General features: G+C 34.4%; 2 protein-coding genes, 1 long non-coding RNA gene and 2 other non-coding genes across 5 annotated transcripts; 2 read left to right on the top strand and 3 right to left on the bottom strand.

Annotated features, from left to right (window-relative positions):
• Positions 1-1,929: 1,929 nt before the first annotated feature.
• LOC131656033 (uncharacterized) lies at positions 1,930-4,793 on the bottom strand. The gene is made up of 3 exons (XR_009299952.1): positions 4,425-4,793; positions 4,166-4,325; positions 1,930-2,566 (listed from the first exon to the last, which is right to left on the bottom strand). It is a non-coding gene; the product is annotated as an uncharacterized LOC131656033 (long non-coding RNA).
• A 2,692-nt stretch (positions 4,794-7,485) lies between these two features.
• On the bottom strand, positions 7,486-7,557 carry TRNAQ-UUG (transfer RNA glutamine (anticodon UUG)). The gene has a single exon. It is a non-coding gene; the product is annotated as a tRNA-Gln (tRNA).
• A 3,390-nt stretch (positions 7,558-10,947) lies between these two features.
• Positions 10,948-11,019, top strand: TRNAR-UCU (transfer RNA arginine (anticodon UCU)). Its single transcript has one exon. It is a non-coding gene; the product is annotated as a tRNA-Arg (tRNA).
• Positions 11,020-11,173: 154 nt separating this feature from the next.
• LOC131658260 (ATP synthase subunit alpha, chloroplastic-like) lies at positions 11,174-12,764 on the bottom strand. The gene is made up of 2 exons (XM_058927573.1): positions 12,525-12,764; positions 11,174-12,231 (listed from the first exon to the last, which is right to left on the bottom strand). Exons 1-2 carry the CDS (start codon positions 12,762-12,764, stop codon positions 11,293-11,295), a joined length of 1,179 nt encoding a protein of 392 aa, XP_058783556.1. The 3' UTR covers positions 11,174-11,292.
• Positions 12,765-14,288: 1,524 nt separating this feature from the next.
• On the top strand, positions 14,289-17,675 carry LOC131656032 (putative pentatricopeptide repeat-containing protein At1g64310). Its single transcript, XM_058925815.1, has one exon. The coding sequence runs from the start codon at positions 14,585-14,587 to the stop codon at positions 16,244-16,246; it is 1,662 nt and encodes a 553-aa protein (XP_058781798.1). The 5' UTR covers positions 14,289-14,584; the 3' UTR covers positions 16,247-17,675.
• The last annotated feature ends 5,343 nt before the right edge of the window (positions 17,676-23,018 follow it).

Below are 23,018 nucleotides of genomic sequence, written 5' to 3'. Positions count from 1 at the left end.
CTCAGGACATTGAAACCCAAACACTCACTGACTTAGAGGTTCGTCCTTATCACTGATTTCCACAGTGTACATCTGCTATGTTTTTCATTCCAACAAATCTTTGTTGCTCAGCCGGTATATCAAACCCTTCACGACGTACTGCAACTCAAGATAACTCTAGCAGTTTTACACAACTTCTACCCAACCATACACCTTCATCCTCTTAGCGTGGTATCACCTCTGATACCCGTGCGACTTACTGATATAACGATCCTCCCATAGCCACACTCCATTCACACAGCCATCTAACGTATGTTCCACCTCTGAATCAGACACTGAACTGACTTCCTCAGCGGCTGCATCCTTCATTGTAGTGCTTCCAACGGTCTGAGTGTAGCCACAATGCAAGAAATTGCACTTTGCACTTTGCACTTCGAACATCTCTCTTATAAACTCCTTAGCAGTTCTCAAACCAAAATGTCCATGCTTTACCAAGATTAACACTTATCCACTCAGAGTATCTACAGACACTCTACCAGATACGTCACACATCAAACTAGTCCAAGATACAATTCACATATTCCATCACCGGTTGCCAATGATACATGATAGCCACTCACTATGTTGACCAGGATATCATGACCGCACATGAGTCCCACCCTAGACACTCCTGCAAAATTGCCAACTTAACACTTCATGAAACGAGAACGTCCCCAAGGTACAATCTGATACTAACTCACGCAATCACGATCAATCAGGGTCTCCATAAGTATAGTATTGGATCTTGATCCATTTCACCATCGGCTGTCTAGTCATTCCTCTACTATCGAGCGTGACGTATGGATCCTTATCCCACATACCTTATGAGAGTCTGGATCTGCATCTCACAAGTTCCAAATCAGAATTCTACCTTGAGCTTCAGATCACCTTTGTCCCACACATGTCGGAAAAAGATGACTCACGCATCTTTGTGCACGATAGCGATACTGTGGCATTATACCCGTCTGGTAGTACCAACATGGTGGTCTAACTCAGAGGCCATGTATTCAGGTAACCTACCTCAGTGGCGTATAATGATCCCCACACGTATCCTATAGTTGTAATCGACAAGTGTCTGAACAGGCCTCCAACAGGTTCATCGTTCCTCAAGTCCTTCGAATCACACTCCTCAGGATGCTAAAACCTGAGAGTGCTACACATCAAGGTTACTTACTCGGAAAGACAAAACGCCAAGCATGAAGATTTGAAGTTCAACTTCGGGTTACCATGCAGTGCGCGTACCCACTCGTCCCACGCATGCATGAGATTCCAAGGATAATTCAGTCCAGATAGGAATACTATGGTTCCTAACAACCAACTCAACAATGATCATCCTACTGACGTTCCAGATAGATCTTAGTTCTTACTCGCCTGAACGCCCAACGCCAAGCGTAATTCTATGGCTTCACTCAGGGTCAGACGAACAACCACTAACAAGAACTTAGGTTATTGTATTTCACGCTTCTACATCATTTCATATTCCATCTAGCGTAGTTCTAGAACTTAAATATAAAATGATAAGAACGGAAATGCATGCCCTCTTCCATCGACAAGGTATTCAAGCTTCGTCCAATCTTAAGTTACCACACTCATACATTCCACCAACATCTACTAGGTAACTACTCTCTCTTAGGGTACTTCAAGTTGTATCAGGATCTAATACTCTGCCCATCCAATCACTCTTCGTACCAGTGTAATCAGAAAGGTCTAACTCTTCTGTCCGCATTTCCAGGGCCACTCTGTCCTATCAGCTCACCCGTCACACTTAACACCGGCAGCATTATCAGTACTGAATCCTACTAATTCACAGCTCAACTCCTTCGGAGAATCTCACTTACAAGGCTCCTACTCAATCCCATTTGGATTTCCCTTGCTATTACCAAGACTTGGAGAAAGCTTCACTTCGTCCAATCAAAATCCTGGGGGTTTTAGCTGCCTCAATCCACACCTTGACAGTTCGGGTAACACTACTTCGCGTCAAACGCTCTCCTTAAGCTTGACGACTCCAATATCCCTTCTACTCACGTCTTCCAATAAATCCAGCTTCCATATATAATTCACCACCCAACTAATCCTTGCTACTTGGGTTCACGACACTTACAGGTTTTACGAGTCCTCGTGGCGGCTCTGCCGTAATTCTACTGTCTCACACTCAGTCGATGAGTTGATCAAGTTCAACAACTGAATGAGATTTTAGTAAAATCAGGCTAGAAACGCACACTTGAGAGGAGGAAAAAGGAATTGCTAGTGATGTCTCATGGCTCGGCCAAGAATCAACCAGGCTCTGATACCAACTGTAACACCCCATACATAACTGACTAGTATATTATGCATGAAACGTTAAAATTGATATTGAGTACATACAAAAGCTATAGTTATAGAAAGATCCATATAAAATACAACATGAAATTCTACTAAGAAGCATAATACACGAGTCTTCAATGGATCTTGCACAGCGGAATGTCAAAACCAACGAGGTCTTCGAGCCAACACCACTTCCAAGTCTTTAGTCCGAACCTGCTTCTGACCAAACGCTACTAAACTGCACCTGAAAAAAATATAAGTTGATTGGGGTGAGATTACTAAATCTCAGTGAGTCCTCCTATCCTATGGGTCCACTCGGATCTACAGGGTACATGCATCAAAACCGAATCCACCATTGATCCGGGGTTTATCCTCACATCCGGTACAAGTACGGAGAAAACAAAGTGACTCGTCCACCATTAGACTTGTCTCAAACAAATACACACTGTATAGCAAACAAGTATGCAAACCCGCATCCACACACGGGGAATCCAGAAGTGTGACAACCTCGGCTAGATTATGGAATAAATGCATCCTCGATGAGTAACCTCCTGCCTATATGTCAAAGGACTTGTACAAGCACACTGCAAGACGGTTAAACGGGTTCGCACAAGCCTAAATGGCCGCGAGATGACTTTTGCCTAAACGGCGTCATTGTTCCGTTAACCTTCTTCACGCTAGTGAGTTACACCGAGTACAAACCGCCACCTTGACGCCTGAGCCCATCGGGCGAAAGCCTAGTATTAGTCTACGTGACTTTACTAGAGGTGAGTTACCACATTATGCATTAGCCTACATAGCCGCATAACCCCACCATACCGAGCACGCAAGTGTGTTAACGGCAAGTGAGTAAAACCCCGTACGGAAACTCATGAGCACACTGCAACGGTAGCTCAGATGCACACCATATCGAACAATACACATGAACGGGTTATTCCATTGGACTACACGGTCCGGGAGGGCTCATAGACTACATAGTCGGAGCAGCGTCCCAATCTAGCCTTCCGGCCACTTCGATTCAAGCATACGGAAATATGACGTAATGTCAAGGTCACAAACAATACAATCAATACCGATCGTTTAACCAAAACGACAGTGTCCATAGATTTTCATGTATAAAACATAATGGCATAATGCTTTCAAATATGGTTATCACAATCATAATAAGCAATAAACAACTATGCCATGCTTAACATAAAAATTATTAATCAATTGGTAAAGACATAAGTTCCCATACTAATTCATTGATTCACTAAGTGGGGCTCCACTATTATTAAATCAAACATTCTGGTTTGGGGACCAATTTTATTAGAAAGTACACGTCGCTAGCTTTCCAACGATATAAAGTTTGCGCAATTCCGATACCCGAGCCGAAAGTTACGAATTTCCGAAGTTTGCTGATTTTTGCACTTTTGCCCAGGGTAACCGGTTACCCAGAAGCCAGTAACCGGTTACTGGCATGCAAAATGCCCAGTAACGCAATTTTCTACAGAGTAACCGGTTACCCAAATGCCAGTAACCGATTACCCTGAAGCAGAATCAATTTTCTGCATTTCTAAGGGTTCTAAACCTAATACAACTTCAACCAAACACCTCTAACATCTCAATATTATATCAAGTCAAATTCTAAACCAAATCCAAACATCTCAATGTTCTAAAGGAGTCCAAATCATGTAATATCAGCTATTAGTAGTAATTAATATGGAACACAAACATACTATCAACATGCAATATAGCTTTATCATCAAGAACTCATATCACCAACTAGTCTAACATGCATCAAGTGTATCTCACCATAACCCCATTACATGCAACACCCCCAAGTCACTATGTAAGGACTCACCTTGCATCAATGGAGCTTTGGATGATGAACATGCTGCAATTGAGCTCCTCAATTGACCAAAACTCCAACTCCAAATTCATCAAACCCGTATCCACTCTTTAACATACAATCAGCATGCATGTCCCAACTTCAAGCTCAATTTTCTCCTTCAAAACATAAGCTATGAACGCGAACCATAGGTGCAAGTAGAATAGAAATTCGTTAGCTATCCAACGGGACCAGAATCGTTACAATCGGAGTTACGAGCAGAGAGATATACCTGATTTAGTGGAGGCTGCCATGGAATACGAAAATGGAAAAGATGAACATGATTCTTCTTTCTCCCACTAACTTCTAAGCTCTTCTTTCCCCAAAATTCTGGTTTGGTAGTGGCAAGTATGGGTCTTCACCAAAACAAGACCTAATATTCCATGCATTTATTCTTTAGTGCCCATGATGCCCTCCAACTTAGTGTTAATTACCATCATGCCATATGGTTGCATCCCAACTAAACACATGTGATTCTAACTACTCCACTAATTCTTGTTATTAATCATTCTTTAGATTAATAGAGAATAAGACCAATGCTTTCTCTCTAATTACCATTTACTCATTTAAATGATAATTATCGGTGTCGAAGGATCGGGATATTACATATTTAATGTTAATTATATTTTTAAATAGAAGAAAATATTGTTGAAATAATTGATTTAATTAATGATATTTAATATTTTTTCTTTTTAGTTTTTTTCCGTAAGATTAATATATTTTTCTTCGTATCTCATATCTTATAAAATTGAGGATTTTTGTAATTTTTCTTCTATTTATATATTATTTGATTTTAATATTTTTCTTCTGTAAAACTTATTTCCACTATTATTGAGCACTAAAGCATGTTTTTTCTACATCCCACTACTCTATCTAAAATCTTATTCTCTTCCATAGACTATTATTTAATTGATTTATGAAAAAAATAAAAAAATATAATAAAATAATAAAATTTTAATCTCTTAACAATTTATTATTTTCTATTAACAATAAATTAATAGGATTAGTCATCAATTTATTTTAATTTAAATTATTTTTAATTCGACATCATTTATAATAAATAGTGTTAGTAATTAAATCATAACTAAATAAGAAAGAATAACTTTTCATTAATATAAAAGTTAAATAAAGAAAAATTAATAACTTCCTTTCCATTATTTTAAAATTAAATAAAGAAAAAAAACTTCCTATAAAAAAAATCATTTAACCAACATTTATATACACTTGTCTAATGCCGTTGCATCATCACATTGAATCCATCTTCCTTATCCTCGTTTTTTTTTTAATCTGTAACAGTTGCGAATTTCTTCCACTTATGGCCAACCATCCTCCGTTACTAAGGAAGACCCTAAATTTGTTGCAAGGTATGTTCGTTACTGCATTGACTGTTAACCTAAATTTGTTGCGAGGAAGACCCTAAATTTTGTACTATTATTTTGTTCTAGGCCATCTCAGACTAATTCAGTAAGGTTGAAAATTAATCATGGGGGTACATTACTTCAATTTCCTTGCAAACTTTATGTAAATGGAAAGGTTGAAGCTTTGAACTGGAATTGGGATATTGATATAATGTCATATACGGAAATTGAAGAACTTATCAAGAGTTTGGGTTATGTAAGATTCAAATGTCTCTGGTACCATGATCCCAAATTTTCATTTGAGTGTGGTCTTAAACCTCTAAATAATGACAAAGATGTTTTGAAATTTGGGGAAGTTATGTCTGCTTATGAAAGTGCTAATATATATGTTGAGCATGTAGTAGATGAACCAGACGTTATAACGGAAGATGAATTAAGGGCATATGTTGAACCTATTCAAGAACCAATCATTATTCAATCCGACGAGATCGAAAGGGAATAAGTGCAGGTTGAGGAAAGGGAAGATGTACGGGTAGAGGAAAGGGAGGAAGTACAAACTGAGGAAAGGGGAAATGCAGATTCAGAATCTATTACAAAGGAAATTGAAGAAGATACGGTAGGTAGGGAGAAGAGAACGTTGGAAATTGGAAGGGAGAAGAGAACGATGGAAATTGGAAATTGGAAGGGAGAAGATAACGATGGAGAACGGCCACGATGAAGATTGATTTTAGGTTACAGCATCAATATATTGCAATTTATTTATAAATATATGTTTTTAATTTGCTTAAAGTTATTAATATATTGCAAGTTTTTTTTACCGACGTAATTAATGAAAGTAACACCTCAGCGCTTTTTTTTGCTAACACATGGGTATGGAGGACTAAAACTGTTTTAAAAAAAGGGTTTTCCTAACCTATGCAACATTGCATAAATTATTTCTTTCAATATAAATTATCATATTAATTATTTTTCTTTTGAAAAGTAATCTTTTATATTTTCTTTCTCCTACCCAATTAATGGATCAACATAAAAAAATATAAATATGGTAATTTATATTTAAAAAAGTGGTGTATTAATTGTCTCTTATCCTATGCAAGGTTGCATAGGCTAGAAAAACCTTAAAAAAAATAGGGGGCCTGTTATCGTGAGTTGGGCAAAATAGGGGGACCAAAAGTGTAATTTAGCCTTGTTTTTAAAATATTTTTAACTTTTATACTTTTATCAATTTCAAACCAAGAACCAACAACAGCAGTTGAAAGTGGAGAATCTAACTCCCATTTGATTCCAACTATTAATGTTATGATTCCAATTTGATTTAGTATCATTAAGTTCATTACTCTAATAGCTAGAATTTTGATAACTAGCGAAACTTTTTGGTTCATTTAAAAAAGAATGGTTATTGTCAATCTCCAAAATTTGATTTTTAATAGAAAAAGATATGGAATAATTATTCCTATTACTATCGCTAACTAACAAAGTTTTCTTAGATAAGGAATTCTGTATGTTGCTGACATCTACTAAATAATCAGCATGACTGAAATTCAATTTTCACTATTGTTCTTCCAACTATCAATTCATTTGCACCGTTATTTTCAATAGGACCAAAACTATCTATTGATTTACTTAAACCACACCTGTATTCTAAACCCCTATTAAACAGCATTGAATTGAACCACTTTGTTTCCATAGATCTTTTTTCCTCTAGTTACATGAAAATACAATAGATGAATAGTCATTTGATGATAATTTTTTTATCGAAGAAGTATAGAAATAGAATCGCTAGGATTAATAAATCAGTAATAATAATGAACGAGTAAGTATTGAAAAAAATTCTCATTTATATTTGAATAGAAAATGGATAACTATTTGTAGTAGAAAAATTACAATAGTTAGAAAATTGGATTTTCAATTATTCTATTTTCTAAAATATATGATCTGGGACGGAAGGATTCGAACCTTCGAATAACGGGACCAAAACCCGCCGCCTTACCGCTTGGCCACGCCCCATTTTTAAGTCAACACTAATAAATAATAAATATTATTATGGGTTGTTCGTTAATTCCACTTCTCAATTGATTCGATAGAATAAATTATTGCTAGAATTTTGATATGCATCGATATCGAATTAAACTAAATTGATTGATCATTCCATAGAATTCAATTAAGATATTGTATGAATATTGAATTTCTTCTCTTTTTGATTTAAGAATGAAACTATTTTGAACTTATTCAGTTCAAATCAAAAAGGGATTGGGAGTCTGATCTTAGTTGATTCATCTTTTTTTTTCTTCGTTTTATTACTGATTTAGTAATATTTATAGATATTAATATTAATTCAATATTTGCATTATATTCTATTATATTCTATTATTATCCTTTTTTATTTTCAAATTATTTATTTTCTTTCTTTTCGTTTTTCTAATTCTTCATTTTCTATTCTATCTCTATAGATATATATTTTTCTCTATAGATATCTATTTTTATATAAATGAAATCAAAATTTCTTTTTTTCTTTTAATTGTGAGTCTAAATAGTGAATAAAAGGATAATACAAAAATAGAGAATAGTAAGAATAATATATATATATATATATATATATATATATATATATATATATATATATATATATATATATATATATATATATATATATATATATATATAAAATAATAATAATAATAATACGATAAAAAAATACAATAAAAATTAGAATTCAAAAAAAAAAAAAGAAGAAAAATACAATTCATTTTCTTAAAGAACAACATTTTTGTTATGCTTAATATCTTTAGCTTGGTCTGTATTTGTATTAATTCTGTCCTTTATTCAAGTAGTTTATTCTTGGGGAAATTACCTGAAGCTTACGCTTTTTTGAATCTAATTGTAGATTTTATGCCAGTAATACCCTTACTTTTTTTCTATTAGCTTTTGTTTGGCAAGCTGCTGTAAGTTTTCGCTAACATCTTGAATTTGAATAATGTCCTAAAAAAGTCAGAGAATTTATTAGAAAACTCAAAATTGAACATTTTTAAAGATCAGATAAGTCTTACAATGTGAATCCGTGATTACAAATCTTGAAACTTTTGGAGAGACTATAAAAATATGGATTATCTCATCATTTCCTTTATTGTGGATATGAAAGAAAATTTTTTGTACTGGTAAAAAAAGGCTCAACTCTTACTCTTACTACAAATCAATTTCTTAAGTTTTTTTTGAAATCAGTTTATTTCTTCTAAACTGAGTATCATCTTATAAACTGAGTATCAAAGGAAACAGAATATGAAATAGAAGAGAATCTATTCTCTTTCTCTGTCGTTTTTTTTTTATTATCTTGGAGATTTTGTAATGCTTACTCTAAAACTATTTGTTTACACGATAGTGATATTCTTTGTTTCTCTTTTCATCTACGGGTTCCTATCTAATGATCCACGACGTAATCCTGGACGTGAAGAATAAGAAAATATTTTGTCTTTGCCTTACTTGTGCTGGATTTTGAAATATTTTTCATTTGTATATCTATTTTAGATCTTGAACTAGTAAAAAATTCCATAAGTTCAAAAATGTAAAATCATCAATAAATGGAAAGAGAGGGATTCGAACCCTCGGAACAAAAATTCATACAACGGATTAGCAATCCGACGCTTTAGTCCACTCAACCATCTCTCCCCAATTGAAAAAATGGAATAATTATGCTTATGATACCTCGGAGAAACAAAAAGAACAAAAAGTAGGGCTCGAAAAAAGCCTTCTATATATCTTATTTGATATTGATTTATCTTCATTTTCTTCATTTGATCTTATCTATCTTTTTTCTATTTGATTAAAATTCTATTTAATTACTATTCAAAATTCTATATGAACTCATATATATATATATATATACTAAATATATAATCAATATAGAATATATAATCTAAATATATAATCTTTGATTTTCTTTTTTTTTTTAGTTTGTTTTTTTTATCCAACCACAGTCTAGCTAGGTATTGGCACGACTCTTTTTTCCCATGAATCCTAGATAACAATGATTTCTTTTTCTGTATCAGATTTGAAAGAAACTTGTAATTAATTAAAACATTTTAATAAGATGAAACAAAAAGAAAAAAATTACTTTTTGATGGTATATCATACGAATTCATCAGGTAATGTATCTAAAAAAGAAATAGAACTTTGGCGTCTTGCACAATTCATTTTTGTGTTATGAATTGAGTTTAGTAATTTTATCGAGATCTATCTGTCAAAATACCTTCAACAAAATCCAAAAATGAGATTCGCCCCCTTTTCTAAATTCCGTTAAGGGGCCCTTTACGAAACATGTGAACACTCTATTTATCAGGAAATTCTGCACCTATTTCATAATTATGACTGATTCCCTTGTTCGACAAAAGATCCTTTTATATACAATAATGGTATTGTAGCGGATACAGTTTAGTGGTAAAAGTGCGATTCGTTCTATCGATCCCTTAATAGTTAAGGGGTCGCTTGCGTGATTCATATCATGATCAAAAACTTTATTTCTTACTTAAAGGGATTTCATCCTTTATACCTCTTAACAAACAATTCGAGGAATAATATACATTATTGTAATTTGTATACATTTTAGAATCAATTCTAAAATTATGAAACATAAGTTTTTGCAATTGGATCAAGAATCCCAAATTTTCAATATAAGTTAAAGGATCCAGGGAAAAAGATAGATAAAATTTGTTTCCAATCGTAACTAAATCTTCCAATTTTTTTATTATTTGTTTTGTATACGAGAGATTGAAGCAAAATAGCTTTGAAACGATTTTTTTAGTTTACTAGAAACATCAACAGATTTTTTTAGCTCGACGGAAATTTTATTCTTTTCCTAAAGATTCTATGAAATAGAAATAGAGAACGAAGTAACTAGAAAAAAGAGATTGTTCGAATACTCCTTTTCTATAGGGATCATCTAAAAAGCAACGTTAATTGTATTCATACCGAAAGGCTGACATAGATGTTATGGGTCATTTTTTTAATGTATTTCATCTCTCTCTTAAATTATTCTGTAAAGGAGCTGAATGAAACAGAAGTTTCACGTTCGGTTTTAAATTAGAGACGTTCATTCATAAACGTCGACTATAACCCTTAGCCTTCCAAGCTAACGATGCGGGTTCGATTCCCGCCACCCGCTTATATTCTATTTCTCTATATATTCTCTTTTTTCTTTAATAAATTGATTTCTTTAGTTTGAGTTATGAATATAATAGTCAATAGTCAACAATTTGAATGATTCAGTCTTATTCTATTTATAATAATTATTATTTCTATATTCTGATAGATACATATTTTATAGATAGATAGAGATTTTATAGAATTTTGTTTTCTTTCACTTTTCACGAAATTGTCGTGAAAAGTGAAAGAAAAAAAAGAAAAGCGTCCATTGTCTAATGGATAGGACAAAGGTCTTCTAAACCTTTGGTATAGGTTCAAATCCTATTGGACGCAAATTTCTTACATATTGAATTCTTTATTGCAATTGCATATATATATATATATATATATATATATATATATATATATATATATATATATATATATATATATATATATATATATATATATATATATATATTAATTGAATTCTTTATTGCAATTGCATATATATTGATTGAATTCGTATATTTCTAAAAATATATTGTGAATTTCTTATCTTTATTATTCTTTTGTTAATATTTCAAGAGAGTAATTATAGAAATTATAAATGCATGAAAATTGGAATCAATTTTTTTCTACTTGTTCCTGAAGTAAAAAGAGTTCCATCTGTTCCTGAATAGCTTCCTTCAAAATGGCTTCTGCTTCCCCAGTGAATGTCTTGGTAGAATATATGATTTCGTTGAATTTAGGTTTATTCGTTTTTAAATAATCCTGTAACTCAACGATAAATTTGCTTGTGTGTTCAATTTCTAATGAATCAAGATAACCATTCGTTCCAGTATAAATAGTTATTATCTGTTCTTCCACAGTAAGAGGAGCTGATTGGGATTGTTTAAGCAACTCGCGCAATCGTCGACCTCTTGCCAATTGATTTTGCGTAGCTTTATCGAGATCTGAAGAGAATTGTGCAAAAGCTTCTAATTCCGCGAATTGTGCCAATTCCAATTTTAATTTGCCAGCTACTTTTTTCATGGCTTTTATTTGAGCCGCCGATCCAACTCTGGAAACGGAAATACCCACATTAATTGCAGGTCTGATCCCAGCATTGAATAAATCAGCAGATAAGAATATTCGGCCATCTGTAATGGAAATTACATTAGTAGGAATATAAGCTGAAACATCTCCTGATTGGGTCTCAACTATTGGTAAAGCAGTCATACTTCCTTCACCTAACTGAGAAATTAATTTAGCGGCTCTTTCCAAAAGACGTGAATGTAAATAAAAAACATCTCCGGGATAAGCTTCGCGACCTGGTGGTCTTCGTAATAGAAGAGACATTTGGCGATAAGCCTGTGTTTGTTTGGAGGGATCATCATAAATGATTAAAGTGTGACGTTCACGACACATAAAATATTCAGCCAGAGCTGCTCCTGTATAAGGCGCGAGGTATTGTAATGTAGCTGGGGAATTTGTTGTTTCAGCCACTATAATAGTGTATTCCATTGCTCTTCTGTCTTGTAAAGTATTTAGTATTACATCACTAGCTAGCGCTTTTCGCGAGAGCTAGTGATGTGGAAGCGGTTGTTGAGCGAGTTTGGAAGAAGGAGGTATTTAGGCTGGTTATTGAGTGACTTTGGAAGAAGGTGAAAGGTTGGAAAGAAAACTTTCTCTCTAGAGCCGGCAAAGAAGTTTTGATAAAAGTTGTAGCACAAGTTATCCCCACTTATACTATGAGTTGCTACCGTATTCCGGAGAGTTGCTGCAAAGAAATTGAATCTATGCTAGCAAAGTTTTGGTGGGGTTCGAAAGAGGGAGAGCGGAAAATTCACTGGTTGAAGTGGGATAGATTGGCTAACTCTAAAAGAGATGGAGGAATTGGCTTTAGAGGCATTTGTGATTTCAATATCAGTCTTCTGGGAAAGCAATTTTGGAGACTTATTTGGCACCACGAATTGGATGGAGTGTATTCTGTTACATATGCTTATCACGTGCAAGGAGGGATGCGATGCAAGAATAACCCCAGTTCTTCTTCTTTGGACAAGTACTGTTTCTGGAAACATTTGTGGAAGCTCTAAGAGTGTGTTTGGATGAAGCATTTTAATGAGGTAATGTAATGTTTTGAGGGAATTTAAAATGATTTGCACAAAATTTATTGTTTGGATACAAAAATGAAGAATTGTTAAAATGATGGAAATTTATGGAGTATTTTATCTATGTTAAATTTAATCATTTTGAAATGACACCAAAAACCAAAGAATTTGAAATTCCTTCATACTCCATAAAATGTATTTGTTACCATTATTTCTTCAAAGTTTGCAAATTGGTCCTCATATTTTCCAAAATTACAAAGTTAACCCTACTTTTTTTATAAAAAATTGCAAATTGGTCCTTAATAATTTTTAAAATTTACAATTTGGTCCTCCAAATTTTTAAAAATTGCAATTTGATCCCTATTTTTCAATTTTTTAATTTGGTTCAAAAAAATTATATTTTATAAAAAATAACCCCAAAAATCTAACAATGAATTACCTTAATACTCTATCCAAACAAAATAATTTAAAATGAATGAATTTCAATTGAATCATTTGAATTGCTTTAAATTTTAAATTCCTTTAAAATTTCCAATTACCTTATCCAAACACACTCTAAGTGAATCCTAGAATAAAGAACTTTCTGTGGAGATTAATAAAGGACATTCTGCCAACAAAAGAGAATTTGTTTAGCAAAGGAGTCCCGTCTGATGGTTTATGCTCTCTTTTCCATACCGACTCTGAGAGTACTTGTCATTTATTCCTTCGATGTGTATTTGTTAAAAGAGTCCTTTTTTCTGGCCCCTTGGGAATTAGAGTTCCTGTGGCAGGTGATGTTGCTGATTGGTTGGATGCTATTTTCACGAAGAAGGATTTTGAATTGGGCCAAATTGTTGCTATCTTCCTGTGGAAAATTTGGAAAGTCAAAAACTGCGTGATTTTTAAGAACGTGAAGCCAGATCTGTGTGCAGTGGCAGTGGATATCTAGAATGCCATCACTGAGGAATCTTCGGTTTTTTCGATTGTAGAGTTTTGTAAGAACTAGACCATGTCTGATGTGAGCTGTCTAAAGGGCTGGGTGGTGCAAACCGATGCTGGTTGTTTTGATGAGGGAGTTATTTCCTTCGGTTGCGTCATTCGCGATCCTACCTCCAACATCTTTCTCGCTGCTACGAAGAGAATTTCTAGTGTTACGAATCCTGCCAATGCTGAAATTTTGGCTATTCGCTGGTCTCTGCAAGTGACAAAAGATTTAGGACTCAAGGAGTTTATTATCCAATCAGATGCTTTGGTTGTTGTGGATTGCATCAATGGCTGTGTCACCTATGTAGATCTGAATTCTATTGTTCTGGATTGTAAAACTTTAATGTCTAGCTTTAGCATCTGTAAATGTTGATGCCCACCGGTTAGTTGGTATTGGTAGATCTTTAGGATCTAGAACTTGGACGAGACATATTCCTAATTTTAGTCCTATGGCATGTAATTCCTCTTTTCTTCCCATTTAATGAAATTGTCTTGACATCAAAAAAAAAAAAAAAAAAATGGTATATTTGTTCAGCTAAATCTATTCCGCTCCATTTCATTCTCCTCTCCATCCCGCTAGGCTAATTTCATAATATCCAAATCAAATTAAAATTAAAAAAAAGACCAAACTTGAGTCCTAAGTTAATCATCATATTTTTTTTGTTGAGATTGTTAACCGTTCTCCCTCGCATCTCTTTCCCTCAATTCCATACCAAACGGACGTCTTTGAAAGCTGCAAACTACACCAATTCTTGCTGTTTCAGAAGCACACTATTATTTCATACTTGTATCCTAATTCTTGTTGCTGTTGTTGTTGTTACTATCACACAGCAATTTTACTTTGTTACGTGTTATCTTAATTAATGTTGCCTCAGTTTCAGTGGCTCCATTCTGAACTAACCAACATTTGCAAGTCTCTATTTCGTGTAAAGCAGTTACATGCTTGCCTTTTGAAAACCCATCTCTCACAAGACCCTTTTTACGCAACTCAAATCATTAGACTTTATGCATTTAACAATCACATTAACTATGCCTATCACGTGTTCGACAAAACTTCCACCCGAAGTGTCTATCTCTGGAATTCCCTGATTCGAGCTTTTGCCAAGACTCAAAGATTTAGCAATGCAATCTCTCTATTTAGAACCATGCTTGAGGCTGACGTAAGGCCTGATAATTATACTTACGCTTGTGTTATACGTGCATGCTCTGATAATTTTGATTTTGGTATGTTAAGAGTTGTTCATGGAAGTGCTGTGTCTGTTGGGTTGGGACTCGACCCTATTTGTTGTAGTGCACTTGTGAGTGCTTATTCAAAACTTGGTCTTGTTCATGAAGCGTGTAGTGTGTTTAATGGGATTGATGAGCCGGATTTAGTGTTGTGGAACTCGTTGATTTCTGCTTATGTGTGTTCTGGTATGTGGGATATAGGGATTCAAATGTTTAGCTCGATGAGACGTTCTGGGAAGAAGCCTGATGGATATACATTGGCTGGATTACTTGTGGGTATTGCAGATTCTAGCTTGTTGAGATTTGGCCAAGGATTACATGGCTTAAGTCAAAAGAATGGGCTTGATTCTGATTCTCATGTAGGTAGTTTATTGGTGAGTATGTACTTGAGATTTAAGTGCATGGACTCAGCTTATCGAGTGTTTTGCAGTATTTTCAATCCTGATTTGGTTACGTGGTCTTCTCTAATAGCTGGGTTTTCTCAGTGTGGGGAGTATCAAAAAGCATTGTTCTTTTTCAAGAAATTAAACACGGAGAGCAAGAAACCGGATTCTGTTTTGGTTGCTACTGTGTTGGCTTCTATAGCTCAGACAGCGAATGTAGTACCAGGATGTGAGGTACATGGTTACGTTCTTCGGCATGGATTGGAATCAGATGTCAAGGTCTCCTCAGCTCTCATAGACATGTATTCAAAGTGTGGTTTTCTGAACTTGGGAACTCGTGTGTTCGAGATGATGCCTGAACGGAATATAATTTCTTATAATTCAATAATTTTGGCTCTTGGCTTGCATGGATGTGCGTCCGAGGCTTTTTTGATGTTTGATGAGATACTCAAGAAAGGATTTATACCTGATGAAGCAACATTCTCAGCTCTCCTTTGTGCTTGCTGTCATGCTGGCCTGGTCAAAGATGGCCGCGAGATTTTCAAGAGAATGAAAGACGCATTCAACATCAAAGCTAGACCTGAGCATTATGTTTACATGGTGAAGCTTCTTGGCAGTGCTGGGGAGTTAGAAGAAGCCCACTATCTCACTCAGTCCTTACCTGAACCAGTAGACAAGGCCATTCTGGGAGCCTTATTATCATGCTGCGATTCTTATGGAAATTCTGAGTTGGCAGAAACTATAGCTCAGCAGATTTTTAAAAGTAATCCTGCTGACAATGTTTACAAGGTTATGCTTTCGAATGTATATGCTGGGGACGGGAGGTGGGATGATGCTAAGAAGTTGCGGGATAAAATAACAGGAGGTCAAAAGAAAATGCCTGGAGTTAGTTGGATTGAAGGCAATTATTATTAATTCTGAAAATATAGATGTGCTTCAAATTTGATAGACTATAACTGCTGTCAGATATAAAGAGGCATCCCAGAAAGGTATTATAATGTCAAACATAGCTTTTCTAAACTTTTTCTTCATGTATATCTTTTAACTAACTGGACTTGTATAATTAGTCTGGCTAATAATGTCTTGCAAGAGAATAGTGCACTCTTATCTGTAAAGTTACACAGTTGGGGAGAATATCATTTGAAGTTTATGTCTGATACTGGTAGAAAGCAGCACATTAAGAGTAACAGCTTGAATTTTGTTTGTTTGTATATTAGAGCAAATTGATTGAAATATCTGTAACGAAGGAGCTCATAACAGTGTAAAATGTAACATACTATACCGTTTGGGCGATGCATTTGGCGACCCGTTAAATGAGGCCAGTGTAAAATAGGCTTGAGTTGTCTTTATTAAATACTGTAATTCATCACCAATCTTACTTTGTTTCTTTTTCTCAGTATTTTTTCAAACGTCTTAACAACATATAAATATGATTCAGCATAAACACTAATTTTGTATATTCTTTTCTTTTACAATTTATGCCTCTTTGTGAATTAGCATAAAACTATCTGAAAATAAATTCAACTACATTTTTGCTTTCAGTAGCTAAACTCAGGTGGTGCCTAAATACTTTCTCATGCTATTCAGAAATTGAACTCTGGCTCTTTTTGGTGCAACCTTAAATTGATTTTACTTGCTGAACCAATTGGTAACTTGTTAGGATGCTAAATCTAAACCCTAACAAAACTAGAGAAAAGCTGTAAAACTAAGAGAAGGATAAAACTAAACTATAAAAATTAAATTTCATTTCTTTCATTGATATCTCAAATGTGTCAAAGACACTACATATATATAATAATACTAAATTACTAATGAATAATAAACTAAAGGCCCAATACTAATTAAAACCCAATTCAACAATATTTAAAGATCCTAAGAACATTCTAGGGAACATTACAAAATAAAATACTAATCTAAATTCTACTCCTAATTTAATATCTAAAATATTTATTTAATCATAACTCTTACTCTATACATAGTTTGGGAAACAGAAACCCTGAAAGTAGAAATGCAGTGGGTTTTGTCCTTGTACCAAGCTCTTGCTGATGATTTCACTTCAGTCAGATTTTGAAAATTTTAGAAAATTTATGCTTCATACATAACTTGGAAGTGTGCAATCCCCAGTTTAATAACTAATGTTCCAAAGTCCAAATAGTACTCTGGACTTGCATGAAAATTGTAATTAATATAGTCAATTTTTTGATATAAAAGTTTAGGGCCCCGAGATTTTATTCTATTACAAAGTCAGGGAATGCCACAAACAAAAAAGTGGGAAGGGGGATGTTAAAATTTGCGTAACACGTACATGCTTTTGAACCTTAACTTACTATTTCTAATAGCTATTCCGAATATGATGTTTTTAATACACATTCAAACCTGAATACTTTAACTGTTTTATTTCCTCATTGGTTTGACTCGCGAATTATGTAATCATGTGCCAAAAATAAATCAGTTGTTTAATCTTGAAATCCTAATATGCTTGTGCATACTTAACATTTTCTCACTGAGAGAGTGTTTATGTTCCCTCAAATGATAGTGATCTTCTGTGATTTCCATCAAGTTGTTGTCTATTTTAATGGACATTTTTTATGATGTACTTGAATACTATACTGGCCTTTATGAGCAACCTTTTTCTTGAGTTCTGTTTTGCTTATAAAATTATTAATTAACAATAAGTTAAATATCTGAAATTCAGCCACGTTCTTTTTCATTTGTTATGTGCTTATTTGGGTGAACACTTGATTCAATCATCTACTGGCCTCATGCATGGTGCATGCTGCCGAGTGTCCTAGAAGAGAAAGCGTCGGTATATCCACAAGCTACAAAAATTCTTTTGACCAGGTGAGCTTCTAATCAATTCTTACTTTCACATGCCTTGTATGGTTATTCATTGTCATTATCGGTATTTGGCAACTGATATTAGCACCTGCGTTAAATGTTATTAGCTGGTATGGCACTGAGATTTTATCAGCTCGAAAATAGATGCCCAAGCTATTGTCTATATGCATGGATGAGATGTGTTAGCACACACATGTGCAAGGGCGGAGTTACATGACCACCCCAAACATCCCAAAAATTTCTTTTTATTAAGCAGGGAAAATATATTAGAATAGATATTTTTGTATAAATATCATTTGTTACAAATGATTATTATTATAACTCTTAAGTAGAGCCCGGCAAGCAACTCATTTTGGGACTTTGAAGTCAGGGTTCGACTACTTACAAAACCAATTTTCATCTTTTAGTGTTTTATTTCAAAAAAATTAAAAACCGGAACTCAGAACTCGTGACCAATAGTGATTACCAAAATTTTGCACTTAAATTTCCACTACACCACAGCAATGCAAATGATATTTTATGAAACATTTTCTATATTTATTCTAAAATATACGTCCACCATTCTAGCTCTGCTACTGCACATGTAACAAATTTAGCTCCTTTGTTGCCAGGCTTCAGAGCTCTGTATCCATAAATATGACATCTTCTTATATGGCGAGGCTGTTTTCTTGAATATAATTGGATGATATCTTAATCTTACATAACTTTCTCAAAGTCCTGTCTTGTGTACAAAGTTTCTTTCTTAAAAGGATAGTAAAAGATACTCCTAGTAATTAGAGGCTTGGTTTAAATAGGGGACAAGGGTAGAAGATGGATTTTGATATGGATGTCCAGCAGTAATGAGAGCAATGACAAGTTGAAGATTTGGACCACCTAGAGATATGAACACCACGTCTCCGTCCAAAATCTTAAGACATTGAGTGTATAAATCACCTTGTTATATATCTTTCATTTAGTCAATTCCTATCTAATGTAGGACTAACTACCCACACTTTAACTCCAACAATCTATTCTTCAAGTGTGAGTCTCTCACGTACTGCCTTTACTAACAAAAAGCACATGTTGGCTGACCCTACCCCGCGGTTAGGAAACAACCTTATGTAACTATGCGTACAATTACACAACTAGGTAGTAACTAACTATGAAGCAAAGACACGGATACCGCAACGCGATACGGACTCCCTGCCACCAATAATATCAAAAACATAGGACGCCGACACCGCTGCACATGCATATATGATAGTATTTAAGCTTCATTTATCTATATATTATTAAAAGAGCTAAAAATATTCTAATGAAAATTACTTTAATTTTTCTTTTATAATATTGTTTCAATACATGTCCAAGGGATGTGTAAGGTATGTTAAAAACTACTCCCTCCATCCTAAATTATCAGACGTTTTAGACATTTCACGGGAATTAAGAAATACAATGAGTACTTGATTGGAAAGTGAAAAGACATGTGACTTTAGAAAAATGTCTTTCAATAATTACATTGAAAATCAAAATTAAAAGAAGAAAGAGAAATAAATAGGAGAGAGTATATTAGACAAAAAGTCATTAATGATTTATGGAGATGATAAAGAGACTTATAATTTGGGAGATATATTTTTAGCAAAGTGACTTATAATTTGGGACAAAGGTAGTAATTTTTTCTCGAAAATTTTGCCTGAATTGTTTGACACGTGTTGTATGAGTGTCATACGAGTGTTTGATACTGACTTAAAGAATGTCGAAACAATGAAAAAAATCAATTTTTTAAGAGACATTTCTCTGACTTTTCCGACATTTGTCTGACTTTTATGACACGTGTCGTACGGGTGCCAAACAAGCTATGAAGCACGGACTCCGATACGGACACCGGGATACAACACGACACGGACACTCCGACACCGATAGAAAGTGTCGAAGTAAGGAAAATAAATCATTTACTTAGGAACACTTGTTTGACTTTTCTGACATTTGTTTGACTTGTCTGACACGTGTCGTACGAGTGTCATACAAATGTCTGACATCAGACACGCCTACTCTTAGAGGTGTCCGTGCTTCATAGCAAACAAGCGCCGGATACCGCAACATGTTTACTCTTAGAGGTGTCCGTGCTTCATAGGTAACTAATGACTATGTATGAAGAAAGGATGTTAGACTTAGTGTAGAACTTGGCTCTTCAATCTTAATCATTTTTGTTGAATTTGATTCATAAATTTAATTTCTTTTACATTCTTTGAGATAGCTTGAATATGTTTTGAGTGTTCTATTTCTAAGTAAGATTGAATGTAGAAATTTCATCTCGAGCTCGTTGCACCTTCCATGAAGCCATCATTTACAGCTGAACATGTCCTTTATGCTGTTTGGAATATGAAAACGAGGGAACTTATCCATGAGCTACGCCTACGTTATTGGTACAATGCTGGTATATGGAATCTAGCTATTTGGATTCTCATGAGAGTTTAATTTTGGAGCAGCTTTATTTGAATTGTGAAAGAACAAATTACCATGACAGTCAAGAGACAACAAGTCCTAAGTACTTGAAAAACATGTCTTCTAGTATCGTACAATTTTTTTAACTTCTTTCTGATTGTCCTAATGTCATTGAGAAGGTACACCATTAATAAGGATCAAGGTTTTAATTATATGCTGACCAAAGTACCCTAGGTAGTATACTTGAAGAATTGATTGTTTGTACGTTCTGGACCTTAGATTTTTGGGATGATCATTTGTTTCTTCTTGATTTCATTATAAGGTTGGTGCCAATTATGATCAATTATGTTCTCCTATTTCCTTGCCAGAAAACATGCCAGGTCTTACTTTCAATTGTCAGAATCTGTAGTAGTGTCTTTTCTAATGTGGAATACAATTTCTGAACATTAACCACATTAGCATATATTGATGTGTGAGTATACTGATCTATCACTATTGAACTTATTTATGTAATTTTAAATCAACTGTTGGCAAAAATAAGAGTAGCAACAAACTCTTATAACTTTTTTTACTATTTAAGCTTAGGAGACAAAGTTGTTACGATTCTAGTCAAGGAAACAGATTTTCCATTGGGACATATGATTTTTTTTTTCTATAGACAATAATGTGTGTCATGTGATAAGTGCACCTTGGCACCCTTTAGATTCCATCCTTACAGTCATGCATTTGGACATTCCAATATTTGCTCTTAATGTTGTTACTTGCACTCTGCTCGTCTTTTTCCCTTTTCTATCACGGACTTACATAATTTTGCTAGGCCCAGTGGCCCACCCATGAATTCTAAATGGGTGTTGTTCACTGCACTACCACTTGTACTTATCACACACCTTATGAAAATTCAACATTGTCCTTTGTATACTTCGGATTTTAAAATTCGGACGCCTTCAATCTATAACAAAATCAATTCACGTCCGAGACACTCCATTTTGTCAAAAATTAGTTAGAATTTCAATCACCGGATCATTGTCCGGATTTAAATCTCTAGATTAACTCCATGTCAATATTTTATACGCTTTGACAGTAAGTTAAAAAAAATTTGACATTTTTTAAATAAATTTATATTATAAGTCATTTATAAATTAATCGTACAATAAATCATACACATTTATCATTCAATAGTTAAATCAAAATAGAAGAACTACTATGTCTATATGAATGCCAAAATCTCAAAATGTCAAATATAAAATGTCACAATCAATCTCACATCAAACCATAATATAAAATGTCATAATCAATCTCACAACAAACCATAATATAAAATATCAAAATTTACAAAGTAAAAGATAACTACTGTGTATACCTGATGCCCTTGTTTCTCCTCGACGGCATTGCAACACATGTTGTGTTTATGCCAAGATGACATGTAGAGTGACCATCTTAGGAGTGTTTTCCTTAATCTCTCCCATAGCTATGACCTCTCTCCCAATAGTCACAATGCAGTGACATATCGGTAACACATCAATGATATGGTCCGCCCTTGCCTGCTCATTCTCTAAGATGTTATGATGAGTTAGCCTCAAGAGATCTCCCTCTACATCTTGTGTCATGTAAGGATATCACTCTATATAAAACCATTTGATGTACATCTATGCAGAGGACAATGGCAAGAGCATGAACGGTGGGGTCGTTGAGTATATCCTAAATATACCCAAACTTCCGTAGGACCCACTCAGGTAGATGGGGGTACATAAGTCGAGACTCACAAGTTAACCATCTAGAGTACAAGGCTATCACCTCCCAGGGCCGTGTCTCACCGTGATTGATTTACGACATCCATCAAATATCATCTGGCACAATGCATTTAAGAGAAACTCGTAATACCTCGGTCTCCTAACTCTCAATGAACGTGATGATCAAGCACACACGTGGAAAAGCCTCAGAGTAATCTTTCACATATGCCTAGCCGACGAGACGTGGAAAGTAGTGGTCGATCCATGCCTAAAAATGGTTTAGATGAAATATTAATAACGGCGTACTATATTTAGTATGAAATTAATATCAATAAGGTGCAAAAAAAAATCACCTTAAATAAATAGTTATTTTGTGTCAACTGTCAAGTCTTCCATAAATTACCCTCAAATATTATAACACAAACATTTAAAAGAGTAATTAAAATATTTATGCTACTTTTCGTTCCCACGCGCGTCTAACATCATGATCTGAATATAGGGGAAGCAATAAAGGTAGGTCTGAGGGGCCTCTTGGGAAACCCTCTAGGGGCATCTAGGGCGGGGGGCTCTTGGGGGTAGGAGAGGATTTTGGGATATAGGGGACACATGTATATGGGAAGCTGATGCTAGAGACACATGAACCCAAGAAGATGATACCTCACTAGCAAACAAAGTCTCTCCAAGTGGAGTTCGCGAGG

This window comes from Vicia villosa, linkage group LG3 (assembly GCF_029867415.1).
Source record: "Vicia villosa cultivar HV-30 ecotype Madison, WI linkage group LG3, Vvil1.0, whole genome shotgun sequence".
In the NCBI taxonomy this organism is placed as follows: Eukaryota; Viridiplantae; Streptophyta; class Magnoliopsida; order Fabales; family Fabaceae; genus Vicia; species Vicia villosa.
This window is presented reverse-complemented; position numbering and strand designations above follow the sequence as displayed.